General features: G+C 41.3%; 1 protein-coding gene across 5 annotated transcripts in view; it reads left to right on the forward strand.

The window, feature by feature from the left end:
* The first annotated feature begins 14,468 nt into the window (after positions 1–14,468).
* Positions 14,469–23,814, forward strand: part of EPHA7 (EPH receptor A7) — a 162,264-nt gene continuing 152,918 nt past the window's right edge. For all 5 annotated transcript variants that reach the window (XM_059842448.1, XM_059842446.1, XM_059842444.1 and 2 more), the window contains exons 1-3: positions 14,469–14,793; positions 18,784–18,848; positions 23,053–23,722. In XM_059842448.1, the coding sequence (XP_059698431.1) occupies positions 14,697–14,793; positions 18,784–18,848; positions 23,053–23,722 (832 nt within the window). In that variant the 5' untranslated portion in view covers positions 14,469–14,696. The remainder of the gene's footprint in view (positions 14,794–18,783; positions 18,849–23,052; positions 23,723–23,814) is intronic.

Genomic DNA, 23,814 nt, shown 5'->3' on the forward strand with positions numbered 1-23,814 from the left:
CAGCAGAGCTTCTCTCCTCACTAAACTTCAGCCTGCCTGGTATAGCACTGTACCCCCAGAAGGCACAAGTGTGCATATGGGAGAAGGGTGGCAAGTCACGCACTGCCTGCTGGCTGTGCAGCAAAATCAGCTGACACCACACATTCTCATAAGCTGATATCATGCTTTCCAATCATCCCAAGGTATCCTATATGGCTGTTTCCATTCCAGTTCTTCTCCTAAATTCAGTCCTTTTCATGGCAAGAACTCCTTTAACGTGCATGCATGGAAGCTTTCAGTTTTAGGCAGTGAGCATGAGAAATAATACAGGTAAAGATTTAAACAAACACAACTCAGCACCTACTCATACAAGCAGGCTAGGGAGAGCACCATCAGATGTGGTTCTCTGCTCAGCTCCAGGGTCTTGTAACTTCTTCTGTATGTCTATAAGAAAGAAGGAATTTCTCCATCAGTATTTTTTTTTTTTTGGTTCTCATGCTCCTGACCCCAAGGACTTCCTATTGTGTACAGCAAGCACTCTGGGCCAGCCCTGACCACTCACACACCAGCACTGTGTAATATACACCTTCAGCCAAGCTAGGCTAATCAAACGAGAACAATTCAAAAGCAGCATATTCAAATGAACTCTGCAGTGAAAGAGAGAGCTAAAGGACCTTTTTGATAACATTTGCATGTGAGTCATTAAGCAGATGCAGTGCTTAGAATTAACATTGCTCAGTAACTCCTCTTCATTTTTTGTTGATTAGGCTATTAGTTAACAATAGTCCGCAAACATTTAGATATGTTTTGAGTACTGAATCACTGACTGCTTTTGTTAAAGTTTGGATAGATCAACGATTTTTATGCCAGAAATGAAGTGCTTCATCCTCACCCATGCTATGAAGTTATTTCTATTGCCAGTAAGTGGCTGATTTTTTAAGTTCTACAACAGAGATTCTAGTCCTTAACAGACACAGATACAATGGAATAAAGGGAAATAATCCTCTTTTTAGAAATACTTATATGTGTTAAAAGATATGGAACTTTTAAAAATTTTTCAAAAGTAATTATCTGGACAAATAACCTTTATATTTTTCACATATCACGTCTTCCAGTCTCAAAAATCATCAACAAATACAAGTTAGCATACACTTCCCTATGAATGTTTATGAAAATTTACTGTTTGGTCACATTATTTCTGGTTATACCACACTAAAATGCAGAAGAGACCCACTGCATACTGCAGAGAGGTCTGTACCACATTTTAACTTTTACAGATGTTCAGTTAGTTTATTTTTAAAATAAAATACCACTGTTTAAATACCTGGAAAAGAGAATATTTTTGAAAAAAAAATTCATTAAATACTTATTTTTCTGTTCACTCAACCCACTTCTCTTAAAAGATAACATCATATTTTGTAAAGTTTCTACTGTCCTCAGCACGGCCAACATTGTATAAAGATAAACAGCAAATGAGTAAAAAGTGACACAACAGAATTACTCTCCACCTGAAATATTAGGTAACTCATTCTTGAATAAAATAGAGGGTTTTTTTTCTCCACAGCACCTTAGGCATCAACTGTCTAAATTAATCAAGCTATCAGCCTAGATATCAGCCTAGATTTTAACTATCATAAATGCTGTTTTCTAAATAGTGTAAAACACAAGATCATGCATTTTGTTCTTCATAAATTCCGTCTTCTACGCAACAGGTTTGTTAACAACAACAATCTGTTCTAAAAAACAGGTTTGTTATTTTCAGCACAATAACCATGCCATCAATAAATTGCCATTGCATATTGAATATCTTCCTTCCATGAACTTGGTTTCCTTTTTTAATCTACTTATTCAAATCTAGTGTCTTGGTAATTCAGCTTGAGTTTTGGTTCTAGGGTTCTATCTCTCGTCAGCCAGTCAGGTTTGCCATCTAAGATGAAGTGAGAGATGTGGTTAAAGGAGATTCTGTCTGGTTGTACACATGGATCACGCATGCCAGCCTCTTGCTCAGTCACTGCAAGGATCACTTGTGGTAATTGGTAGGTTCATTTGCAGCTTGATTTGCCAGGTAGCAGGCTGTGATCTTTAGTGCGTGCCTATTCCAAGGCTACTATTAAGAAAGTAACTTTTCAGCAATAGTGGGTAAAAGAGTATCTTATTTTACTCTTACTAAAGAGCACATCCAGGACAGCCAGACAAATACTGTGTTTCTTCAGGAACAGAGCCTATGCCCCCTCATAAACCAGGAATTTTTAGGTGTCAGTGCACATCTGTACCCTGGTCACCCAAAGCTACCAGCTCTAGAGGTAAAACAGTCTTCGTCACCTTGAAGGTCTGGCCCTCTCAAGCTGAGTTTCCCCATTTGGAATTGGCAAACTTCATCTTAATTACATATTTCAGTTGTGTCCAAACCAATCTCTAGCTGTCTTGTCAGTTTGAATTACCTCAAAATTTCTATCTGCACTAGTAAATAAAAGAACAGCGTAGAATCCTGCCAAACATCAGCTATTTGTGCTGTTAGAGCAGAACATGGCAAGATCAGCTAGTACTTTCCTAAATGATTCCTGAGCACAAGATGAAATTCCCCATGGGGAGCCTGGAACTGGGTAACTGATTTGGTGCTCAAACAGTTGAGCAGTGGGTTACAGAAACCTCTCTACCAGGCCACCAGTGTGAGACACCATGCATAGACATGGCTTACCAATACAGATTTAGCCAAAGTAGGTAAAAAAAAAAAAAAGGCCAGATGCAAACAAGATGTCTTTATCATCATCTCAGTATCATACAATTATACAAGAGTTTGGGTTAGAAGGGACATTTAAAGGTCATCTAGCCCAACCCCATGATATAAGCAGAAACATCTCTAACTAATCCAGGTTTCTCAGAGCCTTATCCAACAAGGAATTGAATGTTTGTGGACGTATGTATGTGGGTAGTCCTGTCTTCCAAGTACGGAACAATACAAAAGGACAACTGCGTCACCTCTAACATCCTTGAGTAGAGAGTATGTGCTTAGAAATCTAAAAACATGGTTCTGGTCCTCTTCAAAATGCCCTTAAGGAATCCTCCCCATCTCTGTCAGGGGCTTCAAAAGCCTGACAGACATCTACCTTCCTGAGTCATAATACTGAAGAGCCACTGCACTACTGACCTTTACACTGGTTGGACTTTCTAGCAATATTTATTTTTGCACCCTAGAGAATCAGTTCTGCAGAAATAGTGGGCTCTCCTTCAAAGTCCTATAAGATTCCAGTGGCCAAGCATGCTTTGGACTAGCACACATTTGGATGAGCTGGAAAATAGGTCTCAAATCCTTGATTAGTAATGAAATGGAAAGACATAACCTAAAAGGATTAGAAGACTGAGTAAAGAATTTCAGCAGTCCTATTGCAATCCTATTGCAAGCTGAACTCATACTAAAATAGGTCATCCTTTCAGAGACAGAAAGGAATAAAAGGCAAGTTCAATCCTTTATGCTATAGAATCACAGTTCTCCTGATCTATTAAATCGTGTCCTTTTTAAAAATTATATATACAAAAAAGCCATCAACAGAACTTCTCACTTCTGTTTCTTTTGAAGCATACCAACTGAAAAAGGTAAAACAGATTTTCTTAAAGTTTTGTAAGGAAAGTATAATCCAATAGTGAAGAGTGTGAACAGCAAATTTCATCCCAGAGTTAATTTCTGTAGCCCATTTATAAATCTTTGAAATACAGGTTTGTAATGGAAATACTGACAGACCCTTAACAATAGTGCTGCTATAATGAGATTTGTCATTTATGATTAATTGAGGATAGTCTTAAAACATCTTTTCTAAAAGCATCTTCTTTCCATCAAATTTATTCCCCATAAAGCTATATCATAAAAATCAGTTCCCCAATTTTGTCAAGTGCCAGAGACCGTCTGCTTATTTACCCTTAATAATAATCCAAGTTTCTGACAACTAATAATTTCATCTGTGTCACTTCAATCAAACTGACTTTATTGAAAAGCTACAAAAGCAAGGTTTAGGAATCTGCAGTGTTTTTAATAATGTATGTCTAATTGCAATATTGTTTTAAAATCTGTGAAATAGAAATGGATTTAAAACAAATGTATGCCTAATGATACGATTAAATTAAGAATGAAAAAAAAAAGCATGGTTAGCTGAAGACTATCTAAAAAAAATGTTTCATTCTAAATGTTTCATTTAGTACATTAATACCACTTTGTGAATGCAGTTCGTTTACTCTAGTGTAATTGAATTTACTTGTAAATCTGTTTCCAAAAGGTGTTCAAAAATACAGCTGTGCAAGCAAATGGAATTTTACAAAAATGAATATTTATGAAGATCCAGATTTCCTTTTTCCCAAAGGAATGCTCAAATTTTACTCTAAATCTTTAAAAAGATTTTTTATCTTGCTTCTTGCTTATATTAGTGATGTGGACTGCTTATTAATCAATGTTTAACAATGTAATTACAGCTGGTTTTAGTCTTACCAGATAACACAGATTAATAAATGACCTGCAACTAGTGAAGTGTGTAGAAAGGGTAATGAATTCCTTCCATCACCACAATAATTTATTAGTAATAAACAAAGAGTATGATGAATTAGAAGAATTTGTAGAGTTTCTGAATATTGCACCAAAATTTCCAGATGAAAGCATTTAATCATGCAGTTTTCATTCATTTATTTCCTTTGTAGAAATTCTGTGAGCTATACTGTGCTGGGATTTGCTTTTCTGAGCTGTGTTAAGACATCCATTGAAAGCCAAGTTCCAGAGTTGTATATCAGCTCAAACTGCTACACACCAATCTTACCTGTCACTAAAGTTAGTGTAACTTTGATGTGAACTAACTAATTTCTTTCCATGTAGCAAAACAAAATTTAGGCAAGCAAAGCTGTCTCCTCATTGGTCAGAAACATGTGGAATTCCTCTGGACAACAATAGGCAGCTGTAGGTAAAAAGAAGCAGTAATTGAAGCAGCCTGATTAATGCGACCCAACTGTCAGCAAAGTGGGGCTATCACACATACCTGCATGCTAGGCAGATATAGCAGCAAAAACCATAAGCAAATGTAGTTTTAAAACAATCTTATTATTTTAGCCTCCTTATCAACTCTTCTGGCTTTTCATCATTTGGACACAGACACCTTTTGAAATCAAAGCTGCAGCTTTCTGAGAATTGTATAATTCCCTATGAACAGCAAAACTCAAGGTGAGAAAAAAGGTAAGGTATAGAAAATACAGCATACCGATGGCATCATCAGTAATTGCACCAAACAGCAACAAAACTGTAAAGTGGCTGTGACAGTATCCACAGTGATGATCCAGTATACCCCCTGCACAGCACAGCAGCCTGCCCTTTTTGTGTCTTTACTCCTGCTACTCTGCTTCCCCGAGCTGCCCCTCTCCCTAGATCAGCAGGGCAGACGAGGAGGCAGGCTGGACACTCAATCTTCCCTCACTCCTCTTGTTCGTCCAGCACAGTCTTGAAACAGAACCAAAATAGTGAGAGGGCAGTCATGTAGATCTGCTGTGCCCTCAGGAGAGAGAGGATGCTTCCAAGGACAGGCATGGCTCAGTGAGAATGTGCAGAAGAAGGCAGTTCAAACATCTCCTACCTGACTGTAGGTTACTGTCTCAACTGGAAGTCAAACTTCCTCAGGAGCAACTCCCAGCCCCCTAGAAAAGTCAGATGGAAAGCTAATGGGGGAAGAGGTGGAGAAAGACCTCTCCATCCTCACAAAAGAATGCAGAATTTTTGTTCCTTTAAAAATCTAATATTATCCAAATACTTGATAATTGCTTTTTAATATCCAGATAAACAACTCTTGAAAGCTTTAGGTTGTGTAAGTTTGATATCTCAGCAGGTGAATAAAAACACCAGCTCCAGGGGTTCACATCAGGTAAGGCTCAGGCTCACAGCACTTGGTAATTGGAAGTGTGTGTGAAGGACTGTTCAGAGAGCTCAGGACCTACTGTGCTTTGACCAACATCCAGCCCAATTACATATGTGCATCTAAACACTTTACTGACTTCTATGAGAATTGTATAGGTGGAAGAATTGCAACAGTGACTCTCAAAGTGACACAGTGACAGAAGCACGCCCAGGGGGAACCTGAGTGCACATCAATAGGGAATTCAGAGCGGGAATCAGTGAGAATATACAAGCTACGCCTAAAAATATGCATAGATTTCAGTAGGTTAGAATGGGCTGTAATGAATTATGTAACTGTCATGAATTCTTGCCAAAAAGCCCCAACTAGCATAATATTGTTGCAATTATGTCAATTCACAGGAGATAAGAGACTGGCCCTCTGTAAACAGTGTTTCGTGCATGAAGCTGTATTATCACTCCATTCCATTTATCTAAGACTACTGAATTTATGAGGAAATTATGTATGTAGACACATACATATGCATACTTGACAAATAAATGTACTGAAAAGTCTCAGTATGAACAGATACGGTACAGTACTTGTTTTGAAAGAAAAGTATCTTAAATAATCTCCTAGTGAATCCAAATTCAGATGAAGCTCTTGCCAGCTGCCAGCAGTTACTAACAGGTACAGTAGAGGCAGTGCAGACTTGAAGCTATGTTCTGATTTCAGCAGGAAGGAATGTGACAAACTAGGGTATTTTGCTGAGCCTGATTAAGTACCTAAAATCTAGCTTAATTATACTACAGCTGGCTATCTGCAAGGCACATTATATGGCAGGACAAAGAGGCAGGAATAGCAGTAAAGCCTCCCTGTTTCTCTCTGAGAGAGGAAGCCTTTGCATAGGCATGCCACAAGAAAACCTTCAGAGCACTGACTTGCAAATCACAGCGAGGGGCAAAGCTAAGGCCAGGCTGGGGGAAGGAAGAGTGGATTGGGGACAGGGCTCCAAATAGCAAAGGCTGAAACTGGTCCTGCAGTGCACCAGCCAGCTTTAGAAGTGTGCCATAATTTTACAGGACCTCTGAGCATTTCAGAATACGAGGGCATTTTCAGTTTACCAAATAAGAAGGTGACTTAATTCTCTGTAAGCCTGCCATGTCCTTTGACAGTGAATTTTAAGAGGCACACAATGGCAAATTTTTGGGTGGTTTTGTTTTGGTATTTCTGTTTGTTTGTTTGTTTGTTTGCTTGTTGTGTAGCAACATTCATTGACAAGCCTGTGACCATTTGGGGGAAAAACAAACTCCCACTACCCATATGGGATGATTAGAAAGATATATGCTAACAATGAAGAGAAGAGTAGATCTTTTCTCCTGGAATTCAGGAGGTAGATTTCTTCTAAAATATCCTTTGCAGATGCCCTGGGTCTGGTAGGCTAGCTTTTTTTTTTTTTTTTTTTTTTTTTTTTTTTTTTTTTTAATCTTAATACTGGAAGTTCAGTTAGGTAGGTGTATGTCTCACTGTGGGGTTTACTGCAGTAATACAGCAGTTACAGAATTTTTTCTAGTAGTGTACAAATGAAATAAGTTAAAGAAATACAAAATCATATTACCTCACAGGGAGCATAAATCTGAATTCTTTCATTTTAAGGTTCAATCTGCCAGATATATTTATTCATTTCCATTCCCGTAACATTATTTGTATATTTGGTTATATTTGAAAATGGAATAAAGAAAAAAACTTTAAAAGTGAAGGGAAATAGAAGAGGTTAATTAATGTAACACAACAGAAGATGTTGTTAATTCATGTATCACTCACGACTTTAATGTTTTGAATTGTACTATTGAAAGGGAAAAAATAAAGTCTCAAATAATTTAATACCAGTCTTTTTAGTCTACCCAAAGAAGATTGTTAAGATCAAAATAATTACAGAGTGCAAGGCAGACACCTGTCTAAAACTGCAGTCTAGCTTTGAGATAGAAAACAAAGTGTATTAGAAAATAAATGGTTAATTTAATCATAAACCCAAGAAAATTATAGGATGCTCCAAGATACATACTATGAGTAGAAAATATATTTGTCACCTATCAGATACATTGTAGACAACAATGTAGCAAAAGATTATTCAGGGTAGCCAGAATTAAGAAAGGTTATGCATTGGATTAGAAATCCTAACTCTTAAGCGACTGGGCAACACAATGGCAGATGAATTACTGTAGACAGCTGCCATATTATTCACAAGAAAGGAGTACACAAAAACTTTGATGTAAAAGAAAGCACAACCCACTGCACCATTTAGCTCTTTTTATCACTGCTGCTCAAATCACCTTCTCAAGAAAAAGATGTGCAAAAGGACAAATACAGTATTTCTTGAAAATAAGTGCTTTTCACCTGAAACAGCATGAAAGATACTTAGTGTTAAGAGTGTCACTCTCATTCAGCTGGAGTATCACCTAGCTCTCATCTAGATCAATGGAACCACTTACATGAGGAAAACATTTTCTGAACTGAGGCCTTAGACGGGAAACAACTAAGAGTTTGCTTGGCAAATGCATGTGAAATTATATTAATTAAAAGAAAAATAAACTATTCATTGGTGTAGGGGGTGAGACTATCCATTTGTGGTGCATGTTTTCATGGGGATAGAGATAGCTAATCTGTTTGCATGAAGGAAAGAAGGGGACCAGAGGCAATATTGCCATACTGTGTTTTATATTTGCCATATTTACTGATCCAGGCAGGGGTTAGCTTGCCCTTTAGGGTCTACTACAGCAAAACCTTTTTTCTTCCTTATACAGCCATGTAGCTTAATTGTACAGGGGATTTGCATCATGCCTGCATTTGTATGAGATTATTACTCTACACAAACCAGAACTGGCTGTAGAAAGACAGTTTATTAGGTACTTCTATTAACCTTCGTCACACTACAGTAAATACGAAAGAAATCACATCCTGAAACTAAAGTTGGCAAATTCAAGCCAAAAGGAAATGCATTCTGAATAAAGCATTACTTACCCATGAAACACACTATCACGTGCACTTTCATACTTAAAGGGGATAAAATATGCAAGGTCTTGTGATTAAATGTATCTGGCAAGCATCAAGTATCTGAGCACCAAACAAGCTTCCACAAATTAGTATGTGCATTACTTGCCAGAAATCTGGTTTACTTGAAGTGGATAATAAGAGATCAGTTTTGGGGAGAGGTAAATCCACAGACCAGGACCATGTATATCTATCTGCATGGGAACCTGACAGAGTATGAGAATACATGAAAGACGACAAAGGGAGAAATCTGCACAGTGTTGTACTCCTGAGAGATGCAATTCCTAAATTATTCTACTTCAAGGAACACCTTCTCCCATACACTTTGGCAGCTTTCCTGTCAGTAGTGATGCTCCACATCACTACACTTCCTGGATCTAGAGGTGAAAGCACTGGAACTCCTGCCATTGCAATCTGTAGTTTCTCTTTCAGAACTAAATCAGGGTTATTGCATCTGTTCTTTTATCCTTTCCCCTCCTACCTCTTAACACAGAAGGGAGATTGAGAGAAGAGATGCTTTCATGCTCTTTCACAGAAAGAAATTGAGAGATTGAGACTGACTGTAAGAGGAGGTAATATATGGAAACAGGAAATCTACTGGGTCTGATTTTTCACCTCAGCTGGGCTGAAAGAAGACTCTAGGATTGTCACAGATGGAAGTGATCAGATGTCACTTGTGCTGAATAAGAACAGGAAGATACTAACCTCACCGGAGCATATTGCTAGAGTTTATCTGTCACTTACAACTAATTAACTAAAATATGAATTAGCTGCCCGTATGGTCAGGCTCTTCTATGCACAATTTTTAGTATGACAAACTTCCTAGAAAAAACTGAAGCTTTAAATCTTACAAAGAATTGAAGTCAACAAGGAGCTTATATGTGCGGATACTTGCTGCTGCATACAGACACAAAGACACTCCTTTAATTCATAGGCGAGAAAGGCAAATTATCTCCTTTCAGGATATCTCCAGATGCTATCACAGGATGATGGCACTGGCTTGTCCTGCTCAAGCTTCCCAGGAGAAAGTCTGCAGCACAATGTGATATACTAACAGACTCTGAAGAATGATCAGCAAAGAGACAGTATGTTCTCCAAAGGCTCTTGTTCCTCAGTAAAGCAGTATCCAAATTCAGGTTTATCAGGGGAAGCAGTCTCACAAGACCAACATGCAGCATGCTTTTGGACCCTCTACAACTCTGCTCTTGTTCCTCAGGAACGGCAAAGGCTTTTTTTGTTCACTGTATGTTCAATGTGAATTTAATTTGTGCTGTTCTAAAGAATACATTTCATTTCCATTAAATGGCAAGATGACACACCATCCTACCTCTATTTCTGTAGTGTTTCTCAAAGTGTATTGAAAATTCATAGATTTGGAAAACATGATCTATGTATCTATTTAGCACAGTACAACTTTAAATCTCCCAAGAGAAAATTTGACAGTGAATTTTTATTACCATTCTGATATAAGTAAAGACTTTGAAGTGTGAAGCTTTACGGCACTATTTTTGATTAGTGCTAACTAAAATAGTTTTTAAAAACCCAAAACTAAACTGGCATTTTAACTAGAAAAAGAACTTTTTATATGAGCATGCTTTTCAAACAAGCCTGTCCCTATTCTTTACAATTTCTTTATGAACCAATAATATTTATTTAATACATTGTCTTCTTTACATTAATAGAGCTACCCTGACTTTTAGATCCACCAGATTATCTGAAATTGACAGTGTATGGAAAATCCATCTCTGGTCTAGATTTAGAATGTAAGTGCCATTACATCTGTAAAACTAAATGCATAGTCTGATATAATGATTTATTATACATACACAACTTATAAAGGAAGTGTCACAAAGACACTGAATTTCATAATAAAAAGTATACAAAAAATGGACTAAAATTGCACAAAAAAAGTGTACCATGTATTTAATAGAAAATCTTGTGCATGCATAAAAACAGCTCGGGGATTACTTAGATTAAGACCAAAAGTTCAGGGTTTAGAAGATCTTCTTTTATTACTTAAAACTAATTTCTTCTTTTGCTACTGTAAAACAGAGTTCAAGGATTGTTTTCTTTTTTTTCAAAACCAGTCTAATGATCACTGTTCTTTGGACAGAAACAAGACTCAACCTGATTTACAGAAACGGTGTCTGAGGCTAACCTTCAACAGCTTTTTGAAACTATTGAAATTTCACTTCAGCCCTGCACAAAGTAGGAAAGAAAGAATGAATTATTCCTGCAAGAAGAAAATTAGTGAAAACAGAACTTTGCAACAACTTTCAAATTATGCTAATTTCCTTACATATGCTTGTGTAGCCCTGTAATTCATCCCATGTTTCTTGTGCCACAATTTCAGCTAAAGTTTTGGTGACGATAGAGTTAGTCAAATTTAGGGAGGAGGAAATTATTTAAGTATTTTTCCAAAGTCTGGTTAGAGCTTTGCAATTCGGCATAAAGAAGCTCAGCTAGCATGAAGTTAGCACCAGCATAGGGAAGCTTGGTAATGTCACGAAAATCATTCTAACTACAAGTAAAAATATAAAACAGAATCTGGACTAAAGGAGAAAAAGGACAAAACAGAATAAAGAGATAATCTCGGATTACATTGGTTTTTTTTCCCATTAACCATTTATTTTGGTGGTACCTGAACAGTAACACATTGAATTGAATGAAATTCCCCATTCCTTTTTTCCCCATCTTTTTTCTCCCTTCTTCTCTCAGAGGTTTTGTTACCAAATCTGAGGCTTGTAGTGCATTTAGCCTGAGCATTTTTGTTCAGTTGTATTATATCTCTTTTCCGTTTTTCTTTGCAGAAGATCTAACACAGCTGGATGAGATGCAATATAAGATGTGCATCCGACAGAATACAATGAAGCATTAGAAAACGCAACAAATAAACAGAGAAAATGGAATAATCAAATTCACTAAAAAAGATTTCAAATTCTTCATCAATTTCACAGAGATTTAATGTGTGAGAAGCACAAAACAACACCCCAACACTAACAGACACTTTCGGTGTATATAGAATGTTTTGGTGTAACAGTGAATACATCCATGACTGTTTTAACAAAGCAGTACATATAATAAGTCATCTTTATCTTCATTTACAGTTATCAGGAAGACAGGGCATTTAATATGGGTTGATCAGGAAGAAGAATATATACTTCTTTTTTTTTTTTTTTTATCTTTTATTCAATTTCATTGTACTCTCACTCATGTACACACACATCCTTTCTGTGGTTAATACATTTACATAAATTTGAGAATTCTTGCATATGTGAATGATCTGATACATGTATCATACACATACAATATTAGATTGTATAAAATAGTGCAATATAATCTGTATAAGTGCAGGTGATGTTAAAAATAATTGTCTGGCCTAACACAATATGCAGGACAGGAAGACACCTCTTTACCATTTAAGCCTTTCTCCTGTAAATATTTCCATTTACAAGTTTCTACATGTTTATAAACGTAGTCATTCAAAATTTCAATGCAATTTTTTTAGTACACTCTTTGGGGTAAAAATTGTATTTTTGTCTTAGTGACATTATAAATGCTAGCACTTCATGCTAGGAAACTGTGGAGGACTAACTAGGTTGAAGACTTCCTACATCTTCGTTAATCTCTGTTAAAATATAAGCAAGGTGAAAACTAACTTCACCCGTGAAAATTTGCCAAGAAGTCACAAAATCCCTGCGTATATTCAAAACAGCCTTTTAAAAAGAAGATAAGCCTACTCACTGTTCTGCACAGCTCCCCTTTCTAAGTACACATGCATGAGGATGCGTATGACAGACGGCAGAGGATGAGAAAACCAAGAGTCTGTACTATGCCTACACTTATCATGGTATCCAAAGTATCAACAGAGCATTCTGAATGAAACACAAAACCCGTCATATTCTAAGCCACATTAATTATTCAGCAAGAGAAAGAAATACAGTGTATTTTGGAGTCTCTCTCTGCACCCTTCTCGGAAGTCACAAGGAGCCCGCAGGGAAAGTGCTCAAAGCCCGGAGTATGGTGGCTGTTTATCCGTCAATGCTGAGCATTACAATATTGTTATTATTTGTAGTAGTAATTCTAATTTTGTCTTATCTACCTAAAGGTTCCACAAACAAACCTCCCCCCCAATTTAAATTCCCATTTATGGCATAACATTTTCTATATCAGGCTCCGCATCTACGCAAGGCGTGTTTCAGATTCTCGCACAATCTTGACACTGAATTGCAGTTACACCCCTGGCTCTTCGCTGCCTTCGCTTGCTTCCGAGACGGCAGCCACTTATTCTGTTTACATCGCAGTATCTATCCTTCGAAAGGACACGACCACGCACCTTTAGCGGAGCAGTAAAAAACCCTGTCCATGCCGCTCGGCACCGGCCCCGGGAAGATTGCGCGGGACAGAGGTGGAGGAGGCAGGGCCGAGCAGGGGGCGCGGAGCGAGGACCGGAGCTGGGGCCGCCGCCTCTCGCCGCGGGGGCTGCGCGGCCCCGGCCCCGGCGCGGCCCGGGAGAGGAGCGCACCACGCTCTGCTCCGCGGCCACGTTCGGGGAGCGCTAAGTTTTTGTGTCTGTCCCGCAGCTGTTTCACTCCGAAGGAGCTAGGTGTGGGTTTGGAGAAAGGAAAACGGAGGGGTGGGGGCGTGATGGATCCCTGGCAAAAGCTCCCCCGGTCCGCAGGATGAGCGCTGTCAAGAGAGATTTGGCAAGTTCCTCTCCACCTCGGATTTCACTTTTTTTTCCCTCTCCCTCCTATTTAAATTGTCTCATTGTTAGAGGATTACACGCGCTTCAGATTACACCCGGAGAGGGCAGGGGGAAGCAGCCTCTCCTTTCCCTCCCCACATAATATCTATATTGCCATTAACCTGTTCTTCATATTTGGGGCAAACCGGAGACGCGGGGCGGAAAACACGAACGCAACTGAGGGAAGGGATCCCAAGTGATGTCAGCCCCCAGGAACTTGGCTGTTGTGGCAGGGCTGCCTCAGGGAACCATCCCGCAGCTTCTGCCGAAGTTTCCCTTTCTGTGGCAGCGACCCAGGTGCGCTCCCAGCACGGCCACAGGCGGGCACCGCGCGGGGGCAGAGCGGGGAGCCGCCGGCGGCTGCTCGGCTTCGGACAGAGGCCGGACCCTGGCCGGGACCCCTCTTCCCTCGCTAACCCGGCGGCTGCGACGCGGGGAGAGCACAGGGAATCCTGGGAGAGGGATGCGCGGACGTCCCCGCGCTGGCAGGACGACCGGGCAGTCGCCCCCAGGCGTGCGGGACAGCGCCGGGAGCCGCCCGGACTCGGCGCCCCGCTCGCGGCTCAGCCCCTGCGTCCCGGCGCTGCAGCCCGCGGCTCCCCGGCACCGGCAGACACCCGACACCGCCGCGCGCTCATTGGCCAGCGCTGCTGGCCCCGCCCCCCTGGCCGCGGCGACTCAAGGGGCGGCTCAGCCCGCCGGCCGCCGATAGCTGCTGATGATTGGTCAGAAAGAGGTGTCAGTCATGTTGAGGGACGGGCCGCCCCAGGGCCGAGGCCCCGCCCCCTTGCCCTCATTGATATTATCGGCGCGCGGCGCGGGCTGCCGGGCTGCAGTCGGGGCTGGCGGGCGGCCGGCCCGGTGCGGGAGCCGGGCAGCGGCGCGGAGGCGGAGGAGAAGGAGAAGGAGGCGAAAGAGAAAGGCAGCCTGGAGGGAGGGAGCGCCGAGCCACAGACTAGCACAGCAAATTCTCCACCGTCCTCTAGCACCCACCAAGCGGCGGCAGTGGCAGTGTCTAGGAATAGAGAGCTAGAAATATAAAATCACCCCGCTCCTGCACCATGGCTTTCCAAAGTAGGCTCCCTTCTTGGATTATTTTGTGCTCCGTCTGGCTGTTCCGCTTTGCACACACGGGGGAGGCACAGGCTGCAAAAGAAGGTAAGGTGATGAGGAAAACAAAAAGTTTGAGCTTATTTATTGCTTTTGCCCACGAAGTCTGTTTGGTAGCTCAGTAGGGGACCTTCCTGCCCCTGCCAGCTGCTTATCAGACCCCCTCTCTCAGAAGGAAAAAAAAAAAAAAAAGACTTTTAGTTGAGGTGGGAGGGAGGAAAAAGCACGGCATTCACTGGGGGCTGTGCGTGTGTATGTGTGAGGGACCGGGACAACTGCCTTTGCTCCCAGGAATGAGGTTTGCGAGGCATTCGCACGTGATGAGGAGGAATGGGGCTGGGAGAGCCCCCGGCCCGGGTATCCGTGCCGGGGAGCGTCGCTCTCCCATCCCAGCCCTGATCCTCCCGAGGAGGTGCGGGGAGGGCGGGTTACCTCGCTGCTCCCTGGGCAGGGGCTGAGGACCGAGTTTTTGGGCTCGGGACGCTTGGTGGGAGGCAAGGCAGAGCGCGGGGCTGGGGCTGCGGGGCGCTTCCCGCCGCTCCCCACCGGCGGCCTGCAGCGCTCCGGCTCAGCGGGGCCGGGCACAGACCGCGGGAAGGAGCATCGGGGTGCAGTTTTGCACGTCCCAGCCGTGCAGGCTGGACATGTGTTTAAAGGATACATACGACCTGGCTTAGTGTGCCTGCAATGTGCGGGCTCTACCCTGGCATCGCTGGAGAGAGGTTTGGGGTTTTTGCACCATCTCCGTAGCACAACGGAGCTTCCCCGTTCTCGTCAGTCCAATACTGGTATCTCTGTAAGGCGCACCCCGCATATTTGTTTCCCCCGCTCATGGAGACAAATCAGGCAGTTTTGTATCAGAGACTGATGGAGGTGTTTAAAATCAATTCACAAAGCCCATCTGGGGATCTCTTTTTTCACGCTGGGAAAATTCGAAATGATTTAAAGGAGCGCCCTGCTCGCGCTTGACAGCCGAAGGCGAATGTCCGTCTCCATCTTCGGGGTGGGGGGGACGAAGACACACACGACATGACATGGGAAGGGGGAGGCAGGGCATTTTCGGTGCCTCTGCATATGTATGCGTTTGGGGTTCCCCAACCCCCCGCCTCAGCTGGATGCGTCAGTAATTTTCATCAAACCTCTGGCATGCAATAAAATATCTTTTGGAGCTTTAAAAAATGCCTCAATTAAAATGTACTCTGCCCTTAAAAGACCAAGTCGATGGCGAGATTAGAGAGGGAAAGAAGAAGGAGCCTTTCCGTAGCAGCATTTCGAAAGTTTATTTGGAGGGGCTGTAAAGCACAGAAACCCTTTCGCGGGGAGCACTAACCAGTAGCCGTGGGGTGGGGAGAGGAGAAGGGCCGGGCAGTCGGATGGGGAGGCAGGCGGGGAAGGTGCGGACTGCCTGCCCCGCTCTGCCCTTCGGCTTACTCCGTCCTCGGAGCTACGCCAGTGCTTCCCACTGGTAGCCTGTCCCGGTTTTTTCTGTGTTATACGTGTGTGGGTGGTTATATATGCATCTATACCTATGAGTGTGCGTGTATAATGTCTGTATATTCGGGGAAAATTACCTAGCCAAAGGAGGGTCAGGAGGGGGCGAGCGGCAGACAGGGATTGATAGCGGTTACCTGCTGCAAGCGCAGAAAACTCTCGCGGAAGATAGAGCGAGTTTAAAAAGAAAAAAAAAAAAACAAACAAAACAACAACAACAACAAAGTAACTTTGCAGCTTCACCGCCAGCCCCGCCGAAGGGCCGGTGGCGGCAGCAGCCCCGCGTGGTTTCCTATACCTCCCCGCTGGGTACGGAAAAGGGATGGGAGGGGTAAAAGGCTGAAAAGTTTTCCGAGTTTCCTTTCTGTAGCTCAGTAGAAGCCGCGGTGAGATGCTGGAGAGGAACGGGGGGTCCGTCTGTCTCTCTAAGCGAGAAAGTGACCGCTTTACCTGCGGAGCCCTCTCCCAGCTGCCAGGACCCTCGGGTCCAGCGCGGACAAGGGGAGCGGGCTGGCTATCCCTTCGCTCCGTGGCTGCGAGAGCTCGGGGCTCCGTTCTGGGGCCGCTGTCCCGGGCGCTTCCTCCCAAAACCGCGGCTGTCGGGGGTGTGGCGGGGGCGGCCGCGGCACCGGCGCTCCGCTGCCACTCGGCCGCCAAGCTCCGCTCTTCGGCGCGGGGGCGCGGCCGCCTGCGCGCAGCTTCGCGCAGCGCCGGGAGCGCCGCTACGGCTCCCCGCGGAGGCGAGAGGCCTCTGCTCCCCGCCTGCGCGGAGCCCCGCTGAGCCCATTTCCCGCGGCCGCGCCCCCGCGCTTCGCCCGCCGCCTCTCCGCCTCCTCTCTCTCGCGGCCCGCGGCTCCCCCGCGGAGGGAGCGCGCAGGAGCCGCGGGGCGCTCCCGGCGCGGGGGACTGCGAACCCCCTGCGGCTGCCGGCGGGGGCGCGGCTCCGTGCCCCGCATCACTTCCCCGCGCTGCCGAACGAGCCGTGACAGCCAAGGGTTTCCCCGCGCTGGGAGCAGGGCAGCAGCCGCTGGCTTGGAAAGCTCTTCCCCGGTAACTTTGGGTGCCAGAAGGAACGCCACGATTTCTTTACAAGGGCTGTTTGCAGAGCAAACCCCTGTGTTCAGGGGTTTTTTTTTGTTTGTTTCTTTGTGGGTTTTCTTTTTGTTTGTTTTGTTTGCGTGTTATCTTTTCTTTCTCTGATGTGCTCACTCGTTGCTACGTGATGGAGAATTACTGCCAAATAAAAAGTATAATGAATTGCAACCGTAGTGTGCTGGTGCTGAAACGGTTAAATTTTTGGTGATACCTTTTTTTTTCCAGGACCATTATAAATGTTCTTGTTTAACAAGCCTCCGCATACACCACCTGCTTTTCTATAGAAAGTGTTACAAAGTAAAGCCCCTTGAATCCAACCTTAATGACATAAGCAGGTAATCTTTCTAGAGGGAGACTATCAAACTTCCTTAATGAGTAGTTCCACTTCATTACAGAAATACAGGCCTGGAAGCTACCGTTTTGTGTTCAGCTAACATTCCATGTATTACTGAATGAATTTTTAGGCATCTTTTTAGTAATTCACTGTAATTTTGTGTTAAATTCTCCTTGGAGAAAGGGCCAAAGATAGAATTAAAAATGTTTTGTCAGACCTGCAAAAGTTGCTTCAAGTTACAGCCTTAAGTCAAACATCTAAATATCTTAGCACAGAAATGCTGTGTAGGAAGTTATAAATAGCTTTATAGCTAAAGGTATATGGAATAGGTTCAAATTAGGAATGCTACTAAGGGGCTGGTTTATTAGGCTGTGATTAACCACTTTTGGAGGTAGGGTTACATTTAGCTGAAAATAATTGTGGTGCTGCTAGAACTGATGTCTTTCTGTATATAAATGTCACCATGATGTGAAGATTTCAGGAAGCCATTACCATAAAGTGAATTAGTCTGATTTTGTGTATGCGAGGTGTGAGGTTATTGCAGGGTCTTTTATTTTCTGTATTTGTGGAATAAAAATACTTGTGTAAGTGTTTTTCACTTTGACACTCAAAAAAGATCATTGCTTTTTCAATGGGACTCTCAGCAAGGTGCAGAACAGTCCTGTATAAATCAGTTTGGAAATGTGTTGAAATGTCTGTGTGCTTTAAGCTGATTGTAATGACCAGCATATGGAAAATGTCCTTATGAAAAAGGAGAGGGAGGGAGCATGCATCTTAATGACTGATTAATAGCACTTCAGAGCACTAAAAATCCCTCACATTGTTTTAAGCAATGAAATTGTAAAGATTTATGTATTTACGCTCATGTATAAGCAGATATTTGTATCTGCTTATATGTGAACGGTACAGAATCATTTGTCTGTTTACAAATAAATAGCTAGTTGTGGTTGCAGATAGTTTTTTAATAATATGAAGAAGAAATCTTAACCTGTACAAAAATTATGTTAATTCTATCACTTTTTAAAATTAATATTTTTTTCCTTAGTTTTAAATCCTCCCCCTTGTTATGTTTAACAAGCTGTGGAATTTCATTTTTTTTCCTTTTTTTTTGTTTTTAGTAATACTGCTGGACTCTAAAGCACAACAGACAGAGTTGGAATGGATTTCCTCTCCTCCCAACGGGGTAAGTACTGCAGGCAAAATTAAGTTCCTAAAGATGAGTAGTCAGTTTATCGAAGCGGTTGAAAGACCTGCTTTAAACTAGTTCCCCCTCATATTTCTCTCAGTAATCATACCAAGTGTTTATGGCTTCTTCATTTTTTTAGAATGAAACCTCAGGTTACAGTGTACAAATGTATGAGCCAATTAAAAGCAAGTGGCACTTTGGAAACTTTTGTTACTTTTATGTTTTTTAGTGTATTTCTTTGTGCTGTACAAAGGATTACACTGTATATTTACAACACAGTATTTTAAATCACTTTTTTTCTTCCCTTGGAAACAACAGATCTGCTTCTGTGTGGAAACTTTCTAAAAATATGTTTTTCATTTTCTGTAGAATGGGTGATCATAAATTTGTTTATGATGTTTTCTTTGTAATTGAATAGCACAGATTGAAGTGCTCTAAAATAAAAACATTTATACTGCAGATGTGTTTGAAATGGCATTCCGAACTTGAAACATCCCCAAGCCTTGAGGAGCTTGATATCCGGAACCAGGCACGAATTATGTGGTTAAGGCCACCTCCAGCTTGCGTACAAATTATTCTTATGGCATTCCATGAAATTTACCATTATAAATTGCACCATTATAAAAATGAGATGTTTAGAAACATCACTGTTATTGTCTTATTTATTATATATGTAAAGTTGGGAAATGCTGCTTTCAGTCTGAATTAAAAGTGTTAAAAAACCTCTTCTTCCTCAAGCCTTGAGGAAGAACATTTCCAGAAAGATATAATGGATATATTGTCATATCTTAACTCAATCCTACATGAACTTAGTCTGACAAATTATAAATTACATGGACAGTTCTTCCTCATGGAAACAGTCTTGCTGAATCTATTGTGACGCCTTGCACGAACAAGAACTTGGGGGATCAGTCCCTTAATCTTCAGTTCATTAAGAAATCTGGAGCCAGAAGAGCGTGAAGTGTGAGTAGGGATATAAAAGTGTAACAAATCCTTTAAATAAGAACAATGAAAGTGTGGAAGTGTCTTTCTTTAAAAGCAAGATTGTAGTATCAATGCAAGCATAAACTGGCAACTAATCTAAGGACTTCAGAGGGAATGTAACACAGGCTCAATGTGTATGATGGCCAATAACCTCAGCATCAGCGTTTTGCGCTGATCGAAGCCTTTACCAGAGGTGTAAAGAAGATTAGCTTGGTGGCACTTATATTAGGCTAACCTGTAGATAATGAATGACATGTCAGCACATGTTGCACATCATCATACTGAAAGATGAAAATAGAGTCTAGTTCAACAAATAGTGAAAAGCGAGTTTCAGAGGTAGAAGTGAATTTCAATCGCAAATTAAAAGTGAATCAAAACTAATGGCTAGATTTGCATGTGTGGAGGTGTTCAGAAAAAGTTGTCTGTAAATTAACATAAAAGTACCATTTTAATAATGTAATTTTGAAAATAAATGTTTTTCTAATTTTAATTACTGAATTATTTACTATGCAATAAAGACTTCATGGGAATGAACACAGAAAATTTTGAGAGAAACTACTGCATAATCGCAGTAGAGAATATATCAGTCAGACACTCGTTAAATGCCTCATTCAACTGCAAATGCTACATTTAATGCTGGTAAGATAACTAAGAAGTTAAAATATCATAAATTGAAACCAATAGAACAGAGCATATTCAAAACTGATTTGCATGTATAGCACCATATTTTGCAGCAGGACAAAGAAAAGTGGAGCTTTCTGTCTGTGAAATTGTTCACTATAAGAAAACTTGAATGAATGGTGACCTCACCTACCATAGGTGAAAACATCTTGAAATACTGAGTTGTTTTTTTTTTCTTGCTGCAGACACTCTGATTACATAATTGCGTCATAAATCACATTTCCCTAATTTTTTTGCTTTGGCAAAACATGGAAAAATAGTTCCCGTGCTTAATGCTTGGGATCACAAAATAGTTCTTCTTGTGTGAATTGTATTAGTTTTCTTGATTGTAGCATAAGAATCTCTTTGATGCCAGCTAGTCTCATATAGTAGGATTTTGACTCTCAGAAAAGTAATTTGTCTTGTATTATGAGGAGTAGGTTGACTTTGTAAAATGTATTTTGTTTGTTTCTTTTTTATTTTTTGTTTGTTTCAGTTTGTTGTTTTTTTTGAGGAGGAATGGTGATTTGTTTTGGTGGAGCAATCCACATCAAAACTCAAGGAGACAGATTCTGTTGTGTGGTGCATGAGAGTCACTTCCATGTCAAAGATGGAATGGATTGTCTTACTGAATATCTTCTTGCAGAATCTGGCTTGGTGTCTTAAGGGATGAATGCTTGCACAAGATAAAATATAAAACAAATAAAAAAGAAACCCCAAATGACATAGCATTACCTGGTAAAATTTTAGGCTTTATGCCTTTTTTGTCATCTTGATGGTTTTTTTTATTTTTAATGAGGAAATGTTTTTTATTATCTTAGTGTAGCCAGAACCCTCTCAGGGCCCAGTTTTTTCTCGCTCTTAGAGAAGTGAAAAAAATTACTCATTCAGCTCTAATAAATCTGTTATGAAGATAGACATTCTTTTGTTCAGAGGTTAATATTGTTCCAGATGCATTCACTTCAGTTAACTCCATGAGCATTTAATAATCTGTTTCAATCATTTAATACCATATGCATATAATATATAGTACTGTATATATCTCATCTATATTAACTGTAGGTTCTTGAAATGCACTTTGATATTTACAACTTCTGTGCATTTCAGCATCTGCAGCTGTGATATATTTTGTGGTGATAACTTCCAGGATCAATTCAGCCACATCTGTTTTTTCCTGAAACAGACAACATTAAAGTGGTCTCATTTGCTGTCAAATAGGCTTGCAGAGTAATGTACGCTGTGTGGCTCCTGATCTGGGAAGCCAGTGCCTTCCATGGTTGGCGGCATGAGGAATGTCAGTGGATGCTCTCTCCTGCAGAGGTGCCGACTATACGAGTCCCACAAAGCACTTAAGCATGTGCTTACCATTAAGCTCATAAGTACAGTCACTGATCTTAAGCGTGAGCTTAAGTGCATTATTGACACAGGGCCAGAGGGCTGAGTGCCATCCAGAGAAGTCATGGTTGCCTGTATCCTGAGGTGACGATAGCTCACCCTCCTCCTCTAATTTACTGCAGCTGCAGTTTCTGCAGGCACTGGAATGTTACAAGAAATGTGAAAAAAGGTGAGAGACTAGGATTGTTTTGGTTACACCTGGGCAGATCTGCCTGGTTGATTTCAGTGGAAGGTTTGCCATTGCTGGAGGTGCAAATTCCCACGCTACCAAAGGCTGTTAAAGACTCTGGGATTGTTAAAGGCTTACCAGCTCGTTACACAGTTGGTAACCTAAAGAGAGAGAGCATCAACAAAACTCAGGCTTTGAACCAAAGGGCTTTCAGTCACACAGGTTGTTTTTAATTCTGTATGTAGTCTCATGGTTCATTTGAACTCCCAGCTAAATGAAGTTTGCCCCTTCTATTAGGGGTGCTGCCACTGGGCAAAAGGTGAGGTGAGGTGGAGCTCCCACTTATCTTCTCAGTTTGTAAATAAAACAGAAGGCACACTGAAAGAAGGGGAGACAGCTAAAGTCTTTTCTTTCAGATTTTTAATTCTGTCAATTTTCTCTTGTCCTTTCTTTGTGCCATTTCAATCACTTAGGGGTGGGAATCATCTGACTCATGAGTTTCAGGCCCTGATCCCATGCTTTCTGTGCAACTGCAAGTTTCATTGGAAGCTTTATATGCACAAGTTTTATGTACTCTAATGCTAAGCAATTTCAGTTTCTAAGACTCTACTGACATTAAGTTTCGTTGAAAGAGAAGCTGCCTCACTCCTTTTGGTCTTTGCTTACTCAAAAACCATTGTGACATTAATGTGTGTGAGCTCAGGGTGAAATCAGAACCTGGTATGCTAAACAGCCTTTACTGAAGCTGTTCCTTTTCAACTGTGCCCATGATATGACAATGTTTTTTAGAAGTTTTATGTGGGAAAGACATGAAGGGAGAGAGAGCCTACTCCTGCATTAATATATATTTTCTTCATTTACATGCTTAACAGTATTTTTAACAACTTACTGTTAAAAAGAAATGTGAGTTGTGTGAAGCTTTTTTTAAATACTCAGTAGTTACAACTGGTGACATACTTTTTGTTTATTACTAACTGTTTGTTATCATTTTAGTGGGAAGAAATTAGTGGACTGGATGAAAACTACACTCCTATACGAACATACCAGGTATGCCAGGTGATGGAATCAAACCAAAACAACTGGCTTCGGACTAACTGGATTGCAAAAAGCAATGCACAAAGGATTTTTGTAGAACTGAAATTCACTCTGAGGGATTGTAACAGTCTTCCTGGAGTTCTGGGGACTTGTAAAGAAACCTTTAACTTGTATTATTATGAAACAGACTACGACACTGGCAGGAATATCCGAGAAAACCAATATGTAAAAATAGACACTATTGCAGCAGATGAAAGTTTTACCCAGGGTGATCTTGGGGAGAGAAAAATGAAACTTAACACAGAGGTGAGAGAAATTGGACCTTTGTCCAAAAAAGGATTCTATCTTGCGTTTCAGGATGTAGGGGCCTGCATTGCTTTGGTCTCTGTCAAAGTCTACTACAAGAAGTGCTGGTCCATCATTGAGAACTTAGCTATTTTTCCTGACACAGTGACTGGCTCAGAGTTTTCCTCTTTAGTTGAAGTGCGAGGAACTTGTGTCAGCAGTGCGGAGGAGGAGGCGGAGAACTCGCCGAAGATGCACTGTAGCGCCGAGGGAGAATGGTTAGTGCCTATTGGAAAATGTATCTGCAAAGCAGGATACCAGCAGAAAGGAGACACATGTGAACGTAAGTAAACACACAGCTTGCTGTAAATTGTAGGTCATGTTCTACCAGATTTTTCTGGGTTTTTAAAATTTTTTTCACTTTTTTTAAAGAGA

Source organism: Haemorhous mexicanus, chromosome 3, assembly GCF_027477595.1.
Source record: "Haemorhous mexicanus isolate bHaeMex1 chromosome 3, bHaeMex1.pri, whole genome shotgun sequence".
NCBI classification, from domain to species: Eukaryota; Metazoa; Chordata; class Aves; order Passeriformes; family Fringillidae; genus Haemorhous; species Haemorhous mexicanus.